This window comes from Mesocricetus auratus, unplaced genomic scaffold (assembly GCF_017639785.1).
Source record: "Mesocricetus auratus isolate SY011 unplaced genomic scaffold, BCM_Maur_2.0 Super-Scaffold_4256, whole genome shotgun sequence".
In the NCBI taxonomy this organism is placed as follows: domain Eukaryota; kingdom Metazoa; phylum Chordata; class Mammalia; order Rodentia; family Cricetidae; genus Mesocricetus; species Mesocricetus auratus.
This window is the reverse complement of record NW_024429182.1, coordinates 33,816,182-33,833,770: the sequence shown is the minus strand read 5'-3', so window position 1 is coordinate 33,833,770 and position 17,589 is coordinate 33,816,182. Positions and strand designations below refer to the sequence as shown.

At 42.4% G+C, this 17,589-nt stretch overlaps 1 protein-coding gene across 9 annotated transcripts in view; it reads left to right on the top strand.

The window, feature by feature from the left end:
- The window catches only part of Smarca2 (SWI/SNF related, matrix associated, actin dependent regulator of chromatin, subfamily a, member 2), a 162,202-nt gene that overhangs the window by 27,059 nt on the left and 117,554 nt on the right, over window positions 1-17,589 (top strand). For all 9 annotated transcript variants that reach the window (XM_040746082.1, XM_040746078.1, XM_040746049.1 and 6 more), the window contains 4 exons: window positions 6,156-6,423; window positions 12,879-13,005; window positions 14,870-15,043; window positions 16,508-16,681. In XM_040746082.1, coding sequence (XP_040602016.1) covers window positions 6,156-6,423; window positions 12,879-13,005; window positions 14,870-15,043; window positions 16,508-16,681 — 743 coding nt within the window. The remainder of the gene's footprint in view (window positions 1-6,155; window positions 6,424-12,878; window positions 13,006-14,869; window positions 15,044-16,507; window positions 16,682-17,589) is intronic.

Sequence of the window (17,589 nt, the reverse complement as noted above, 5' to 3'; positions counted from 1 at the left end):
GGCTGGCCTTGGTATCTTTAGAAGTCTTTCTTTCTCTGTCTGAGCTCTGGGGTTACAGGCATACACCAGCACTATCATTTTAGTAGTTGAGTTTTTAAAGAAAAAATATTTTTTCATACCCAGATTTCTGTGTGACTAGCAGAGAGTCTTTTGATAAATGGAGGATAATATGGGACCAAACCCTATGACTGGAAAGGGCTCCTCAAACTCCATGCAGGGAAACAGTTTGAACCCTCAGTAGACTTTTAAACTGTAAAACCAAAGCTCTATGGAATTTGACAAAAAAGAAGGAAAACCTTTGTGTGTATATAGCTTAGTCTCACCGAAAACCTGCTTGCTTACCCATGCTCTGAAGCATCCTGGGCTCATACTATCTCTGCTGCATGGAGGGCATCTAGGTCCAGATCCTAGCAGTTGTGACTTGCAAGCTCATGTTCTTGACTACTTCTCCCAAAGGGTGACTTCTTGACCCCAGTTCTCAAGCCCAGAGAAAGTATCTGCAAAGTGTGGGTGTCTCACCTTTTTACTGTTGTGCACGAAGAGTAAAGATTGCAGTGATCTTACTCTGAGCACACTCTTAACAGAATTGGTCATCTTTGTTTCCCACATCTTAGTGCATGAGTGGTTTTAGCCACTGCGTTTTTAACGCAGAGGCCAGCTGCTTACAGCAAGATAGTTGGCAGCTGGGCAGAGAGGAGGGAACAAAGTGACGTTCCCAAGAGGTAACATTATGGGATTTTGTCATATGAACATAATCCATGGTACTTGAAGCCTGTCTTTGGGGTATCACCTGCCATGTCATAGGCCTCCAAAGGCATTAGTAGCTTTTTCAATGACCTCCACTCAGCAGGATAGCATTCCACAGAAGGTTGGATGCTGAATTCTTCATCTGAGAAGCCTTTCCATCCAAGGGTCTAATAATGTAGATGAATGAAGTAGTGAAAAAAATTTTTTTGAGACAGGGTTTCTCTGTATTGTTTTGGAGGCTGTCCTGGAACTTGCTCTGTAGACCAGGCTGGCCTCGAACTCACAGAGATCTGCCTGCCTCTGCCTCCTGAGTGCTGCGATTAAAGGCATGTGCCACCAATGCCGGGCTTGAAGTAGTGAAATTTAAAGGGTGAAGTTTATATTATATGAGTGTATCCATATAACAATACTTCATGTCTACTGAATTTAACTGTGCATATATTTTGGACAATTTCCAGAGGAGGAGTACTTTCTTAATTATCTACCCCTTCTTCCCTGTCTGTCTTGTCACATCCTTATCAACAAAGAGACTTGATGTTATTACCCACTGCTCATGTCTTTTGGTTTTCCAGCTGTCATGCTTAGTGAGAGGTGGAAATGTTTGGTAGATGTTATGTTGTTTTCTGGCCAAGTGGGCAAGGAGGCCATGGATGAAAGGGGAAGAAGGACTCTCTTCCCTGTAGACTGACACATCCCTGTCGCTATTGGGAGTGTCCATTCTGCAAAACTCACGCAGAAAACTGATATAGGCCAGACAAACCTTATTGGATGAAGGCATTTGTGCTTACTGGCATTTACGATAAGCCTAAATAATACAAGGATTTTAAGTCAATATTAAATTTGACTGATGTTTTATACCCCTCCCCTGTTTAAAAAAAGTACATTTTCTCATAAACACCCTGTTAATCTTTCAGGAAGAAAAGGCATTTTAGTACATGCACTCCTCAGGAGGTTCTTAAGTTTCCACCCCATTTCCTCGTGTATTGAATTCAAGAAGAGAATGTGTGACAGTGCTGGGTTGGTCTTCCCCAAATCTACCTCAGAGCAAAACTCACAGGAAGTGACATTGTTCCTTAGCAGGATGCCCTGACACCAAGCAAGTGTGCTGGAGAAGGCTCCCACCATGGGGAGGGAGGGGGGTGCGGCTGGCCACTTCTTAAGCAGAGCCTTGTCCTTGTTCTTGTGGGCAGTACTCCAGACCCAGGCACATTTCTCTTTTCGTTTCGATTCTCCTTTCCTTTTAGGGATTAAAGCAGAATAAAAAGGAGAACTGAGAAAGTTGTGGTTTGGAGAAGTGAGGGAACAATCTTATGGTGGTAAAAGAAGAAAGTGCCTCCCCATCTTGAATGCTTGCCCCTCCACCCCCCTTGGCATCTGAAACTTTTTGATATGCTCCATTTAAATATTCTTTCCTTCATTTATTTTTTCCCCCAACCTGTAGAAATCACTCACATACCTATTTAGTGCAGAGCGGTGATTTGCATAATTATCCCATGTGCTGAGTGGCCTCTGAAGGCATAGAGATGCTGTGCAGGTGAGCCGTAGGTATTCCAGTGAGTGGGTTGCCCTATTACTTCATATCAGGTGTGATGGGTTGGGACCCACCCCCAGCACTGTTGGGACCACATTTGGAGAGCCAGGCAATACAGCCACCATTTTGATTCCTTAAGACAAGGGCTGAGGTAGAAGGCATTTTGAATACTGACCATAAGCCTAAATTGTTCATACTGGAAAGAGGGGAAGTGATAAGCTAAAAACTAATTTGTGTTCAGTTTGAAGGTGTGGCAAAAGGCCTTAGGTAGCCAACCACAGGTTGTCTGGTGCACAGTAGGTGGTTTTTGTGGCCGGAGTCCTGTGCTGTCTGTAAATCTCCTGTACAACAGACACGGAACCTACTAGAGAGGGCTCACATCCTGAGGAAGCTACACTGAGTTCCCTGGTCTCTGTCAATGAGAGTATTTATACAGTCAGTCAGGGAGAGGAGAAAGCAGACCCACACAGTAGACAGATTTCTGTTTAGCTAGGAAATGGTTTGCTTGTAAGTGGCTCTGATAGCAGCTGGGCAGGGTGCACGTGACAACTCCACTGCCCTCAAGAGCATCTGGGCTGAGTTGTAGGAAACGGCAGAAATGTTTTGAAATGTGGCCCACAAAAGAATGCTCTGCAAGTTGCCGGCTAATATGGTACCCAAATTCTGGAAGTGTTTTCTTATGTCATGGGGTCCTCTGTTGTGTGGCGCACAGTAATTAAGTTAGACTTTTCTTTTCCTGGCCTTGATCAGTAAGGATGAAAGTTGAACATACAGTCAGGCAATCTCACTGAATCCTCGTGACCACTGCATGAGAGGTTATTATTATTGTTCCCATTCTGCAGATGAGGAAGCAGACATAGGGCTTGGTGACTTGGTCAGCTTCACATGGCCAGTGGGTGATAGAGCTAAGACAGTATTTTTTATTTTTGGTAACCGGTATTTTTAGGGTTATTTTATGTGTAGGAGTGTTTGGCCTGTGTGTATTGCATGTTAATTATATACATGCCTGGTGCCTGAAGAGGTCAGAAGAGGCATCAGATCCTTTGTAACTGGAGTTACAGAGAGTTGTGAGATGCCATGTGTGTACTGGGAATCAAACCTGTGTCCTCTGCAGGAGCAAGTGCTGTCTAGCTCCTCCTAGTGCTCTTAAGTTAGACATTGGGATACACAAGTCCTGGTTGGGTGTCTCTTTCTCAATATTAAAGATTACATTGTCATTATATGTAGTAATTGCATAAGGCTGGCCAGGTATACACCAGACCTATCTTGGAGATATACAGACTAAAATGGCCTGGTGTTATCAACCTTTCTTGAATTAAATACAGTTTTAAAAACTGTGGCTTAAATGTACTTCCAGGTCACTTAGATTTCTGCATTTTGCCTCTGAATTTCCAGGTAGTCATGCTATGGAAGGGGCTTGGGCTTGGTGGCGGTGGTGAGGATTGGAACGTGTGAGTGTTGGCTGTTGCTGTACCCTTTGGATATTTCAATTTATTTGAACTTAGAGAAGAGGGAAAAGACTTTGACAGTGGACTTTAAAGTAGTTATCGTGATACTATTTTACTAATAAAAACCAAATTCTCTTCTCATGAAAAAAATTGTATTGTGAGAATCTAAAAGTAGTAAACTTATCATTAGTATACCTAGACCCTGGAATTTTAATAGATTTAATTCTACTCGCACAATGGATAAGAGCTCTTGCCACCAAGTCCGAAGACCGGTTTGATTCTCAGAACAGACTTGGTGGAAGGAGGGGACTGACTCCGCAAGTTGTCTTCTAACCTCCACATGTGCACTGTTGGATGCATGTCGCCCCTCCATAAATAATTACAACTAAAAGGTAAAGAGCCATGTCAGAGATCTAAATCTTTCATCATTTGACTAGTCATATATAAAACAATGCAATGGAAAAACATCCCTTAATTTAGGGACCTCTAAGGAAAGGTATTCCAACCCCTGTCCCCCACCCTACAAAGCTCATTCTAGTACTTAACAACCCTGGGCTTTGAAGTTTAGAAATAAGTTTCTTAAATATGGATGAAAAAAAGTTCTAAATGAAACACGTAATGAAGATGTATGCATTTTGTAAAAGATCTTCCACTCAGAAAACAAAGCCTCAAGAATTTAGTTTAAAAAAAAAAAAAAACACTTTATAGGATGGTATACCCTGAACATAAAATAAAGAGCCATACATTTCACCCCAGAACTGCTTTTTAATCTACCCCCCAGAAGACCAAGACTGCAAATTAGCATAAGAAAAAAACGTAGAGCTTTTTATTGTTTGGGAAATTTTACCTAATTGTTGGTGGTGAAGGAAAACAATTTATACCAGCTGTTGGGATAGAGGTACCTGAACCCCCCCCCCCCCCCACACTCAGGCATACAAACACACACACTAACACTTCCCTGAGAAGTTTGTACTAATTCTTCACATTCCTTATGTCACAATGTTTGCTTATGGCTTTCTCTGGATGGTGATTTAAGTCCTTTTCTAAATGGCATTTGTCAGAAACTGAAGAAATGCATTCCATTTACCATAATGCATGCCTTTGTATGGTTAATTGTTGTGCCTCTCTGAAGTTTTAGACTGATTTTTGTGTTTAATGGTGTATTTTTTTTTTCGTTAGGAAGGATATAGAAAATACTTGGATGAATGCCTGTTTGTAGTTTTAGCATCTGCTGAGAGTCTTCACTTTTATTATTTATTTATTTATTTATTTTTAAATTCGCTAACTCATCCGGTAGCTTCAGCAATCTTATTTAATTGCAAGGAAATTGAGAAATTACCTGGAGAAGAGTTGTAGCTTTTCTTATTTTAGATCTGTATCTAGCAGGTAATTGAAATTCCTAAAGCTTAATGCAGAAAAATAGCTGAAACTGAATTCAATAATACCTAAAGATTTGTTTTGTTTTTTTGGGACAAGCTCTACTGTAGCCCAGGTTGACCACCAACTTCTGGTTCTCCTGCCTCTGCCTCTCAAGTTCTGGAATTACATGTCTGTGCCACTACACTAAGCTTCCAAGATAGGTTAAAAATTGCATGCCATTGTCTTATAATACAAGGGGGGAAAAGGCCTTCTTTAATATTTGCTAATTTTAATTAGGAGGAATGACCATATATTATCCCAAATGTTGAATAGTTTTAGAAATACTTTGATACTCTGTAATTTAATTCAGATTTAGTTCCTGGGATTCATTATCAGTAAGCCTGAAGTAAGCTTTCAGAGCCACTAAGGGAAAGTGTGAGTCTTTCAGTTCCCAGTAGACCAGTGAGCACTGTAACCCTAGCCGGCACTGGATCCCATAATCAGCACCAGTTCCTATAACCAGCACTGGATCCTGTAGCCAGCACTAGATCTTGGATCCTGTAACCAGCACTGGATCCCATGTCCAGCACCCGCAGTTGGAACAAAGGCCTGCCTTGCAGGGATTTACTAGCAGTTTTGCAAAGTGAGACTTTCGGTCCATACCCATCGCATCTGATTATTGTAGAACTCTCTTTCTTTTCTGAAGTTTGTATCCACCTGTAATTCTTTAAAAACAAACAGCAACAACAAATCACTGCAGAATGTGGCATTAGGAACCAGCTTGTCATTTCCTTGATTTATTACAACTAGGAGTCATTTTTTGGATGTTTTTGACAATATTCATTAGTGCATGCCCTTTCCCTGTGGGGTACACGCTAGATTGCTTTTTCTCTTTCACCCCTGCCCCTCATCCCTTTTCCTCCTTTGTACCCTCCATTAGTCAGCTCTCTGGTGTTTAAGACATTGGTAGGTTCCATTCCTAGGCAGTGGGTGAGGGATGGAGGAGCTGGGCATGGTCAGCAGGTGTCCTTCCTCGGTCATGTCCTGCCCATGCCCCTCTTGTCTCACAGGCCCTGGGCAGGAGCTGCTGCTGAGTGGTCAGAACACCCCACAGAAGCTGTCAGCACCGGCACCCAGCGGCCGGCCATCGCCAGCACCCCCAGCCGCTGCCCAACCCACCGCCGTAGCTGTGCCTGGGCCCTCGGTGCAGGTACAGCAGCCTGCCCCAGGGCAACCGTCTCCGGTCCTGCAGCTGCAACAGAAGCAGAGCCGCATCAGCCCCATCCAGAAACCGCAAGGTCTCGACCCCGTGGAGATCCTGCAGGAGCGCGAGTACAGGTACTGCTGGTGATCAAGCCATGTAATCACCAGGGCCAGGGGCTGACTGACGTGCTCCATGGGGCAGTGTCCTAGTAGTACTGGACACCAGGAGGGCTGAAGAGAGACCAGAGAGGACTCATGCTGTGACAGTGACTTCAGGACAATTGTAAAGAAAGTTCACATGTTGGTTGGGTGGGTCCTTACGAGATGCTGACTAGGAGAAACTGTGACTTCTCTCCCATTCAATCAGAAACCTTTATCCTTCCCATCTACTTGCCAGGTGCTGGGAATTCAGAGATCAAAAGTCCAGTCTAGAGTTCCTTAATTTCAGGATGGACTATCTCAGGCTTGAATTATGAAATAGGTTGTCCTTGATTGTCAGTGTGTTCTTGAACAACTGATGACCAAGATAGTCATGTTAAGTATATTGTCTGGGTCCATCCCTCAGAATACTGGCCCAGCTCATGGTATTAAAAAGTGTACTGTATAGATTGGTATAATGTGTTCTGTGTTTTAATTCACTCATGTTTTAGCCCAGAGGTTGGTCCAGCTTTAGGAAGTCCTAGGTTTCTGTCTTCAAATGGGATCCTTGGTTAAACGTCTAATTCAGACACTTGTCACCTGATTTGACACAGTTGTGTCTAAATTAGGGATTGGCAAACTTTTCCTGTAAAAGGACCAGATGGAAAACATCTAATGTTTTGCAGGGCCATATGCCTTAGACACAGATAGTCAGCTCTGCCCTTTTTGTGGGAAAACACCCATAGACTGTGGTGTCTTGGCTTTGTTCCAATAAAACTTTATTTAGAAAAGCAACTGTAGACAAGATTTGGCCCACAGCCTTTATATAACAGACCACTCAAGCAAATGGCTAACAACCATGGAAAACTGAGTCCAGTAAGTATTAAGCTGAAACAAACCTAAGATTTTGGGTTCTGCAGTCTGCCTGGAAGCACACTCGTCAGAAACATCTCTCTTGTTTCGTCAGGTTACATTACTTTTCTGTGACTTAACATGTCAAAAATACTGTAGTATTTTTCATAGAGTCAGAAAAGGTAATATATTTTAGAAGCTTTCAGTAATATTGGTGTCAATTGTTTTCCTAGAATTACTTGGATTAAAAGAAAATTAGATGTTAAAAATTATAGAACATTAACCAGTAAGCAGTGTTTGTGTTCTCTTTAAGGGCACTATCTTTATCTTTATTAAATGGAATATAGCCTGGTATGAAATTAAATAAAATATAACTGGTTTGGAGAGTTCTTTTGGAGACATCCCAGGAACTAGGTATTAGATATGGGTCTCCTTTTGGAGTGAGACTATGAGTTTATTTTCTCACTTCTCTTACTTGTCATCATTGGGAGCAATTCTGTTGTCATTCCCAGCTTGTCATCTGCACCTGAGTATCAGGGCCAGGCAGGGTAAATGCTTGTATATCATAAATTCAAACATAATGACACCCAGAGCAGGAAAGCTCCTCAGGTGCCGTATCTTCTTATGTTGTTGAGTAAAGAAAGTCATAGATAATTGTTAGGGGATGGTCAGTTATAAGAAAGATCAGAGTTATGTGGATACCCAGAAATTCTACCTTACCTGAAATCTGCCATGCTTTTGCCCTGCCCAGAAGTTGCAAAGATGCTGGGAGATTTGTTGACTTATAACATGTACCCTCAGAAGACATTCTCTGTACCTAGACATTTTTTGTAACACCTGACTTTTCTCTTACTCATTCTTTGTGTGTGTGTGTGTGTGTGTGTGTGTGTGTGTGTGCATGCTTGTGCATATGTATGCATGTAAACTGCCTTGTGGACTCCTAATTTTTTTGTCATTATTGCCAGAATTTAAATTACAGGGCTTTCCTATAATCTCATTTTAGAGCCATTTGTAGAAGTGTGAGTTTAATGGATTATCTTCCAAGGTATTAAGTAGCGCTTTTTTTTTTTTAGCCCATTTCAATGTATTAAAATGTTTGTAACCTATATCAGCTTCCTATAATAAATTTTATTATAATTATTCACTATTTGTTTATTTATTTATTTATTTATTTATTTATTTATTTATTTATTTATTTATTTATGGCGCATCTGTGCCAACTTCACAAATATGATCCTGTGAGAGTTGGTTCTTTTCCTTCCCACTATGTGTTTTCTGGATATTAAGCTCACGGTCAAGTGCCTTTCCGCCTCTGAGCTATCATCTCACCTACCCCATTCTCCTGTGTTAGTAAAAATTATAGCTACCAGCTTCTTTTAAACTGTAGTACATGGTGCTGTGTGCCTAGGATCTCAGCACATGGAACGCTCTGGCAGGGGAATCATGAGAGCAAGGTCAGCCTAGAGTATGTAGTGAAACCCTATCTCTAAGTAAGTAAATAAATAAATCAAACAATTAAAAATCATGTGCATTTCAGAATGTGGTCGAATTTTTCATGTTGCTATTATTTGATAGACACATCCACTTTTGTAAAACTGGAGCTGCAAGGTATTGGGATTGCCAAAAGCCTGGTGGGACCTTTGGCCTGAGTGTCCCCATGGTCATCTGGGGAGGAATGAGCTTGTACTGGCAGCATAACAGGGACATGCCTTATCTTGTTTAGTCATGGAACGATGACTGACTTTATAAAGACATTGTTCAACCGCAGAGATTAAGGTTATCATCAAAGGGGTTACATTAAGTCTCTCACACACTTATACCAGACAGGTATTAGATTCTTTTCTCTCCTGCCCAGTGAGATGGGCTTACCTACTCCTTGCTATGGACTAGCTCAGCAGACTTCCCCGGGTCACTAGACTCTACCTGGTTAGTGTTCCTTTGTCACCTGGGCAAAGATTTAAGTAAGGTCCTGACAGATCTCTTTTGGGATTTCATAGGCTTTGACAGAACAAAATATGCAACATAAATCTTGTAACATGTTCATTTCTTTGACTGTGGTCCTTATCTACAAAAATGGAAAGAAATTATTAGGGTGACATATTTCTTTAAGCCAGTTGACTGCTCTTCCTGATTTGTCATAAACTCATAATTTTAACACATCAACCTTTTTTGGGGGAGGAGGGGTTGTAGCTTAAGTGAGTCTGCCTGTGTACTCGCTGGCCTCAGATCTTCAGCCCTGGGATTCACCTCCTTTTAGACTGGGTGCTCTCCTTTTTTTTTTTTTTTAATGGAAATGTAGTCTTTCTCTGGTGTCAGTTTTGCATGCTGCACTCATCCCTCACCCCCGATCCCCCATCTTTGGGTATCAGTTCTTGACTCTTCTATTCCCAACATCATTTCCTTCCATGTTCAATCAAAGAGCACTTGAGGGGCTTACATACTGACAGAGAAACTAGTCCCATGTAAACAAATTCTTGCGTGGAAGGTGCATTTCACACTTAGAAGGGTTTATTTGAGAAAGGCATCTTTGGATTATATCAGACCTCTGGTCTCAAACCAGAATTGAGTGTGAAAATGGGTTTAAGCAACATGTATGTATAGTTTACCTGTATGTGTGTGTGTGTGAGTGTGTGTTTCCTTGTCTTGCCCTTGTCGCCATCACAACCCTAGAAATTCCTTCTCAAAAATTACCGATAGCCACTCTGCCAGAAGAGTCACCAAAGTTATACATGCTCCCTTTCTCTCTTTCCCTGCTCTTTTAAGTGTCACTCAGCTCCTTGAAGGAACAAAATGTACCAGTGTCATTTTCTGTTCAAATAACTCTCCTACAGGAATCATAAACTTCTCCCCTGGACCTGAACAAATATCTGTTGCCTTTAATGGAACTCTTTGCCTTGCCAGAACAGTAACCTCTCTTGATTTACTCTTCAGTCTGTATGAAAAACTAGAGTGACCTAATTCTGCTTCAATTTTCTGTGCTTGTGAGGACACTAAATGAGTCTCCTGCAGTCAGGCAGGATTAGATCTTGCTGCTGTTTGGGAAGTTTAGGATTCTGACTCTCTTTATCGGACTTCCTGCTGAATCCCATTGATGGGAAGATGAAATTGTCTAGAGAGGAACATTATTTAAAATGAAGATTTCTATTAAGCACAAAAACAACAGAGATAGAGTTTTCTGTTAACCCTCTCCCAATCCTCCTGCCCCCACCCCATAACTTTGTCACCCACCCTGTGTACCACATCAAGTACATATCATTTCCCCATAAAATCTCCTCCTTCTCTTTCCTTGACTTATACTTTGTACTTCCTGCCTCTCTTCCATTAAAAAAAGAGGTTCTTCTGTGTTGGGAACTCTTGGGATGCACTAATAAATCACTTCTGTTTGGAGTCATGACAGGGAGAAGTGCAGCCTTGGCTCCTTCCTGCTGCAGTGGCCCAGGTACCCAAACTCCATTACCACCAGCCCCTCTCCTGGCCCCTCACTTCTTACCTCCAACTTCCCACCCAGGTCAGTGTGGGTTAGTCCCAGCACTGTCAACCCAGATGTTCTATAGTCATTTTTTTCATCCTAGAACCTGTCTTTTGGAAGGTGGAATCAGAAGCCACCATTCCTAGAGTTTAGTACCCGACTCTCTGCGTCACACTGAACCAAAATACACAGAGGGAGTTTAGATTCTAGGATATCCAAATAAGAAAAGGACACATGGTGCCTAGAACCAAGGATGTAACGTAATGAAATTGTGGGTGACACCATCTTCCACCACTGTAATAGCTAAGTCCCTTTAGTGTGATCTTGATAAGATTACAAAACAAAGTGGTTTTAAAGGTAAAATCTTCTTTCAGTTTCACATTTTTTCTCTAGCATGCATATGTGTGTGTTTCTTTTTCTTTTTCTTTTCTCTTTATACATTCCATTCTTCTTTTGCCTATTTGGACGTTTGGAACTACATAGATAGATGAAAGAAAACCAGTTGGATAATAATCTGTATAAAGTAGGTTTTGATTTTGGATTCCTCCATTTCTAGCTCTGTGGTGTTGTCTTAGTTGGGGTATCTATTGCTGCGATGAAACACTATGTCCAAAGTGAAAGTTGGGGAAGAAAGGGTTTATTTGGCTTATATACTTCAGTCTGGCTGCTCATGCCTGAAGAAAGTCAGGACAGGAACTCACACAGGGCAGCATCCTGGAGGCAGGAACTAAGAACTAGGGAAGAGGCCATGGAGGGGTGTTGCTTACTGGCTTGCTTCCCCGGCCTGCTTAGCTACTTTCTTATAGAACCCAGGACCACCTGCCCAGGGATGTCACTACCCACCATGAGCTGAGCCCTCCCAATTGATCACTAAATGAGACAATGCCTTACAGCTGGATCTCATGGAGGCATTTCCTCAACTTAGGCTCCTTCCTCTCTGATGACTCTAGCTTGTGTCCAGTTGACACACAAAACCAGCCAGTACAGATGTCCACATGTTTCTTCAGTTTTCTCATTAGTAAGACAGGGACATTCCAGCATGTACTTATGTGTGCCTCTGTGTGTGTGTGTGTGTGTGTGTGTGTGTGTGTGTGTGTGTGTGTGTGTGTGTATTTAGAATCTTTAGATGCATTTAGTGAAGTGAGTATTTACTGGGTTAACTCATTACTAACCTGTCATTTCTTTCTTTTCGATTCTATTCTCAAACCAGTTTATATGTGTCAGAGCCATAGCACCCAGGGGCTAGAGGGAGATGTCTTTTATTCTCTAGTCTGCCTGCATTAGGAGGAAGTACTTACAATTATATTTTTGATGGTGTCTAAAATGAGACCCCCCCAGCATCCTTTTCAGGAAATGCTATTCACTGCTGCCCCTGATTTTTGCAGATGCCCAGTTTGCTGTCTTTTGTCAAACAAGTGCTGCACACAGGAAGTGGATGTGGTTGGCAGGGCTCTCTCAGAATGTCTGTAACTGGCGTGTTCTTGCGGTCTCTGCTCCTAAAGCTGCACTTGCCTCTCTGCTTTAGCTACTATAGTCACTGTCACCTCAGAACAGAAGGCAGAACTGTGGTTGCAGATTCGCATGCCACGGCAGGCTGGGAGTTGGGCAGCTGGCCAGACTGTCTCTGTGTTCTCTCTGTGTTAAGAGTAAGCAAGGACTCCTAATCACTTCCTGTCCCCTCGATGTAGCATGAAGTTCCTTTCCAGGCCTTAGAGAGAAGCTACATAGAAGTTCAGTGTTGAGAGTATGAAGTATCTGTCTTCAGGAATTCAAAGGTAGTTTTTTTGTGGTTAACATTAGAAAATCCTGTTGGGGCCCCAGTAAGATTGCTGAGCAGGTAAAGACATCTATTGCCTTGACAGCCAGAATGTACATGAGAAAGTGACATTCACAAGTTGCCCTCTTATGTCCATACATGCACTACGGCATGCACATCCCCTGCCTCCCATAAGTAAATAAAGGCAAACTTAAAAAAAAAAGAAGGGAAGAAAACCTAATTGGATGTCAGAAATTGAGTGTCATCGTGTGGAATATGTGTACCCAAACCTGAAGCTGTTGTTGATCATTGAAGACTAAATCATGGTGTAGATCTCTGCCCGCTCCCATCCACCTCTCCCTTCTTTCCTTCTAGACTGCAGGCTCGCATAGCTCATAGGATACAGGAGCTGGAAAGTCTGCCTGGCTCCTTGCCACCAGATTTACGAACCAAAGCAACTGTGGAACTGAAAGCACTTCGGTTACTCAATTTCCAACGTCAGGTAATGCCTTTTCCCCAGTGACTCCGTGATGTAGGAAATCAATGTAATTGTTCCTAAAGTGTGATCTGTGAGCTTCCTCAAGTCTGCTCGATATTGTTAGGAAGCTAGGAACTTAGTAAAATAGCATGTCTTTAGACTGACAGCTCATAGTTGAAAGTAATGAGTATGAACTACTTATTATTCTTTCTCCCTATGTGTATATCAGAAACATTTTCCCTCCTGTACTATAGTGTACAAAATCAGTTATTGCATTTTGGTACTGTGGATGAAAACCATGACAACAGATTGTGGAGAGCTGTAACTTGCCTTCATGGCTCCAAGGAAAACCAAGGTAAATTCCTGGTAAACCCAAATGTGCAAAGCAAGCCATGGCCCTAGAAACAGAAGATACAATAGTCTCTTTCCTAATCACTAGCCCATGTTTGTAGAAACACACACACACACACACACACACACACACACACACACACACACACACACCAGTGTCATGTACCTTACTCAATTATTCATCAAAACCTATCTTGGGGGCACTTGGTCGCATCAGACTCATTCACACATTGACTAATTAGTGAGATACTGTCTCTTAGAACTCATTATTGAGATCTGTATAATGATCCATTTTCTGATTTCTAAATTGCTAGGCATGTAGTGGAATGAAGAACTAATTTTCCCTTGACCGAGTTTTGTCAAAGTGGACTGGTTCCCCATGCACAGATTGTCTGTCTAAACCAAAGGGGACAAGGAGCACCTTCTGTCAGTCAGATGGGTCGTACTAAAGTGTGGGGCATGCAGAATGAATTTTTAACAAGTATGCATAGGCTGGAAGTGTTCAATTTTGTCTGTTGGACAATCTGACTGAAATCACAAGGCTGCCGTCAATGAACTTGAGGACACATTTGACTTACTGGGTGGCATGTGACAGGAAAGACATCTGGTATCTGGATGCTGCTTGTTTAGAGGTTCCAGAGAACAGATTCCAGGTTAAATTTAAAGCAAGAAGAAATAGAATGGTTCCATTACAGCTTGATTAGAGGAAACGTCATCATAGAAATGAACAAAGTGTTTGACACAGACTTGTCAGATGCATGTTAGAGGCATGTGTTGTCTAGTATGAGATGTGATTCCCTGTCCTGGAGTCCTGCTGCTCCCGGATTTTTGTTTGATGTTACTGTAAAATCTGTTTTCTATGAAGTTTCCTGGGTAGATGGGATGGATGCCAATTTCAGGTTCAACTGAATGATTATTGTAATGTGGACCCCCAAGTTCCCACCTACTGCCATATGATATGTAATATGTTTATATTGATTATGACGAGAATCTAAAACAAGTCCATGCCATAAAATAAGGTTTAAATACTAAAGAAACTCATCGGAGAGGGAGGAAACCTGGAATGGTATGTTCCATCATTTATCTGAAGTTATGAATTTACATTGCTGGAGTTACTGCTTCCTGTTACTTGGAACATGAATAGACAGTAACCTTTGTGTTCTTCTTGTAGATCAGCAGGAGAATGATACTATGACAGTTAAAAAAGTTTAAAAGGCTTATTGACTAAGTAACATCATTACTATAATTAAGTGAAATGAATAACTTTGTTTCAAACCCAGCATCCTCATTTCTTTTCCACTGTTACAGTACCAAAATTGTTTTTGATGTGAATTATGAGTAAAGAAGATTTATACTGTCTTTAAAATTACCATGGAAACTTGCCACAATTGCAGCCCTTGCATTTAGTGATAGCCAACTGCAATTGGATTGAGAAAAGCACATTCATTGAGCCACCTTTCTGTTCCATTGAGTTGAGTTCGGGCCCCAGGACCTGGCTTCTGTTGCGGGGATTCGCTAACTGCCCTTCTCCTGCCAGCTGAGACAGGAGGTGGTGGCCTGCATGCGGAGGGATACCACCCTGGAGACGGCCCTCAACTCCAAAGCATACAAGCGGAGCAAGCGCCAGACCCTGCGAGAGGCACGCATGACGGAGAAACTGGAGAAGCAGCAGAAGATAGAACAGGAGAGGAAACGGCGCCAGAAGCACCAGGTCCTTAGACCTTTGCGTACCCTTCCTGGTCAGAGGTGGCCCGTGGGGTCAGTGGTCAGGGTCAGGACGGAGGAGGTGGGGGTCATAGGACAGAAACGTAATGTGGAATTTCTATAGTACAGAGCCATCGTTTTAGAGATAGGAGAATGCCCTGCTTTGCTTTGAGTTGCTGTGATAAACACTGACCTAACAACTTGGGTTTCAGAAAAGGATTTATTTGACTTGCAGGTTACAGGCCATCATTAAGGGAAGCCAAGGTAGGAACTCAAGGCAGGAACTGAGGCAGACATCACAGAGGAACACTGCTCACCAGCCCTCTCCCTCCCTGTGTATATGGTTATGTGCCTTGTGCATGCCCGATACCCACAGAGGCCAGAAGGCTGCTCTGGATTCCCCTGCAACTGGAGTTACAGATGGTTTTGAGCAACAGCATGGGTGCCAGGAATCGAACCTGTACCTTCTATAAAATGAACAAGGACCCTTTATTGCTGAGACATCGCTCCAACCCGTAGCAGGAAGTTATTTTTCTATAGTATTCTGGCCTCTTTGAAGGGCCGGCCCAGTTGGAAGACTCACGCAGGCAGATCTTCAAAAGCTTTCCTTTCTAGAGGGTTGGAAATATTGATGTAAGGTTTGATTTTGTCTCATGATTGTCTTATTGTGCTTAATCTAGTGCCTTAGTTTCCGTTTGCAAAAAAAAAAAAATGACAGAAAGAAAGAAAGAAGGAAGGAAGGGAGGAAGGAAGGAAGGAAGAGGAAAAGGGTGGGGAGGAAGGGGGAATTGGGGTTGGTATGTAAAATAAAAAATAATTTTTTAAATTAAAAAAGAAAAAAATTAAAGATTTGAGTGTAAGTAGGGTACATATTTCCCCTCCTTCTAAAAAGTGAATTAGGATTACATTTGGCGATTTCAGCTTTGTATAAACGTATTTTGCATCACGGTTCTAAATTTAAGTTGGAACAGAAGAAATGTGGTTTTCGCTGGAAATACCCAGCACCCTCTGGCTTATTTCAGGGTGATGGAGCAATGTGCTGTAGATCTTTTCATTGATGCTTTATAGGTCAGCCTTTGTCCTTTGCTTGTTCCATTTCAGATGACCATACCCTTGAGGTGAAGGCAGTATCTCTTCCCTAGGCTTACCACATACAGATGAAGGAAGTCTTTCTTCCCACTCGTCCAGGGCCCAGTTAGTCTTTGCTTTTCTTTTGGATGTCCACACCTGGGAGTGAGTGAAGGCAGCCACTCTTTCCTAGGCTTACAATCACACTAGCCCATAGCCCATAGCCCATAGCCCATAGCCCATAGCCCATAGCCTGTACTACAGAGGCTCCAGGGAGGCCCCCATCATCAACAGATTTCAGACTTGGAGTGAAGTCAATGTGTGCCACAGCATCTTCCGTTGAGCTGACACTTTACTGGGGAGTGTACCCAAAGCATCACTTTCCCTCCTGTGTGTCCTTTAGGAATACCTGAACAGTATTTTGCAACATGCGAAAGATTTTAAGGAATATCACCGGTCTGTGGCTGGGAAGATCCAGAAGCTGTCCAAAGCAGTGGCGACTTGGCACGCTAACACTGAAAGGGAGCAAAAGAAGGAGACGGAGCGGATAGAGAAGGAGAGAATGCGGAGACTGATGGTAAGGGCCATGCGAGACTGGGAAGGTGCTCTGCTTGCACCTGTCTGCATTGAGAATGTGACACGAGGCATCAATAGAACGCACACACGCACACGCACACGCACACGCACACGCACACGCACACACACACACACACACACACACACACACACACACACCACACACGTGCCTGCACTTCTGGAGGGTAGAGTAAGAACTTTCTGTCTTTTCTACACAGTGTACCTAATAATCCAGGGTTTCACTTGAGGAGTCATACTAGTTTTGTGCCCTAGGGTACCATCATCATCCACCTATATAGCTTCTCAAAGAGAGGCAAGTGCTGTGTTGCACAGGAGTTTGGCAGTCATATCAGGAGGAATGGCAAATGCGGCCCTTTAAATACACAATATTTTTGAGATGAACAGCTAAGATTTTTTTTTGGAATAAATAGCTTACAAGGGTATTATCTTTGAACCCAAGATTCATATTCATTCTCTCCCATCCCCTGCTTGGCATTCATAACTTTACTAATTATATAAATGTACTGAGTCATACTCAAATGTAATAACTCACTTTTAAGTTAATTCGAAAGGTGTTTGTGGAAGCTCGGTTGTCTCCAAAGTTGGTTTGCATCTTTACTTCTGCAGTTAGGTTTGAATTGATTTACAGATACAGACAGGTTTAGATCATTGGCCTGAGGGTTGGATGTTACTGACCATTTGTATCTGCACTTGGACAAAGCACACCATGAAATTTAGAAAAGTAACAAAACTGTGCAGGTGATAAGAGACCCAAAGCTGTGTGTGGGACAGAATTGCTGAGTGGGTCAGAATAAGCCTCACCTCATACATTCAGTCCCACAGGTCCTCATGACACTGTCTTCCATACTACGGTCCCAGTTGGTGTTTTATTTTTATTAATCTGGGGCC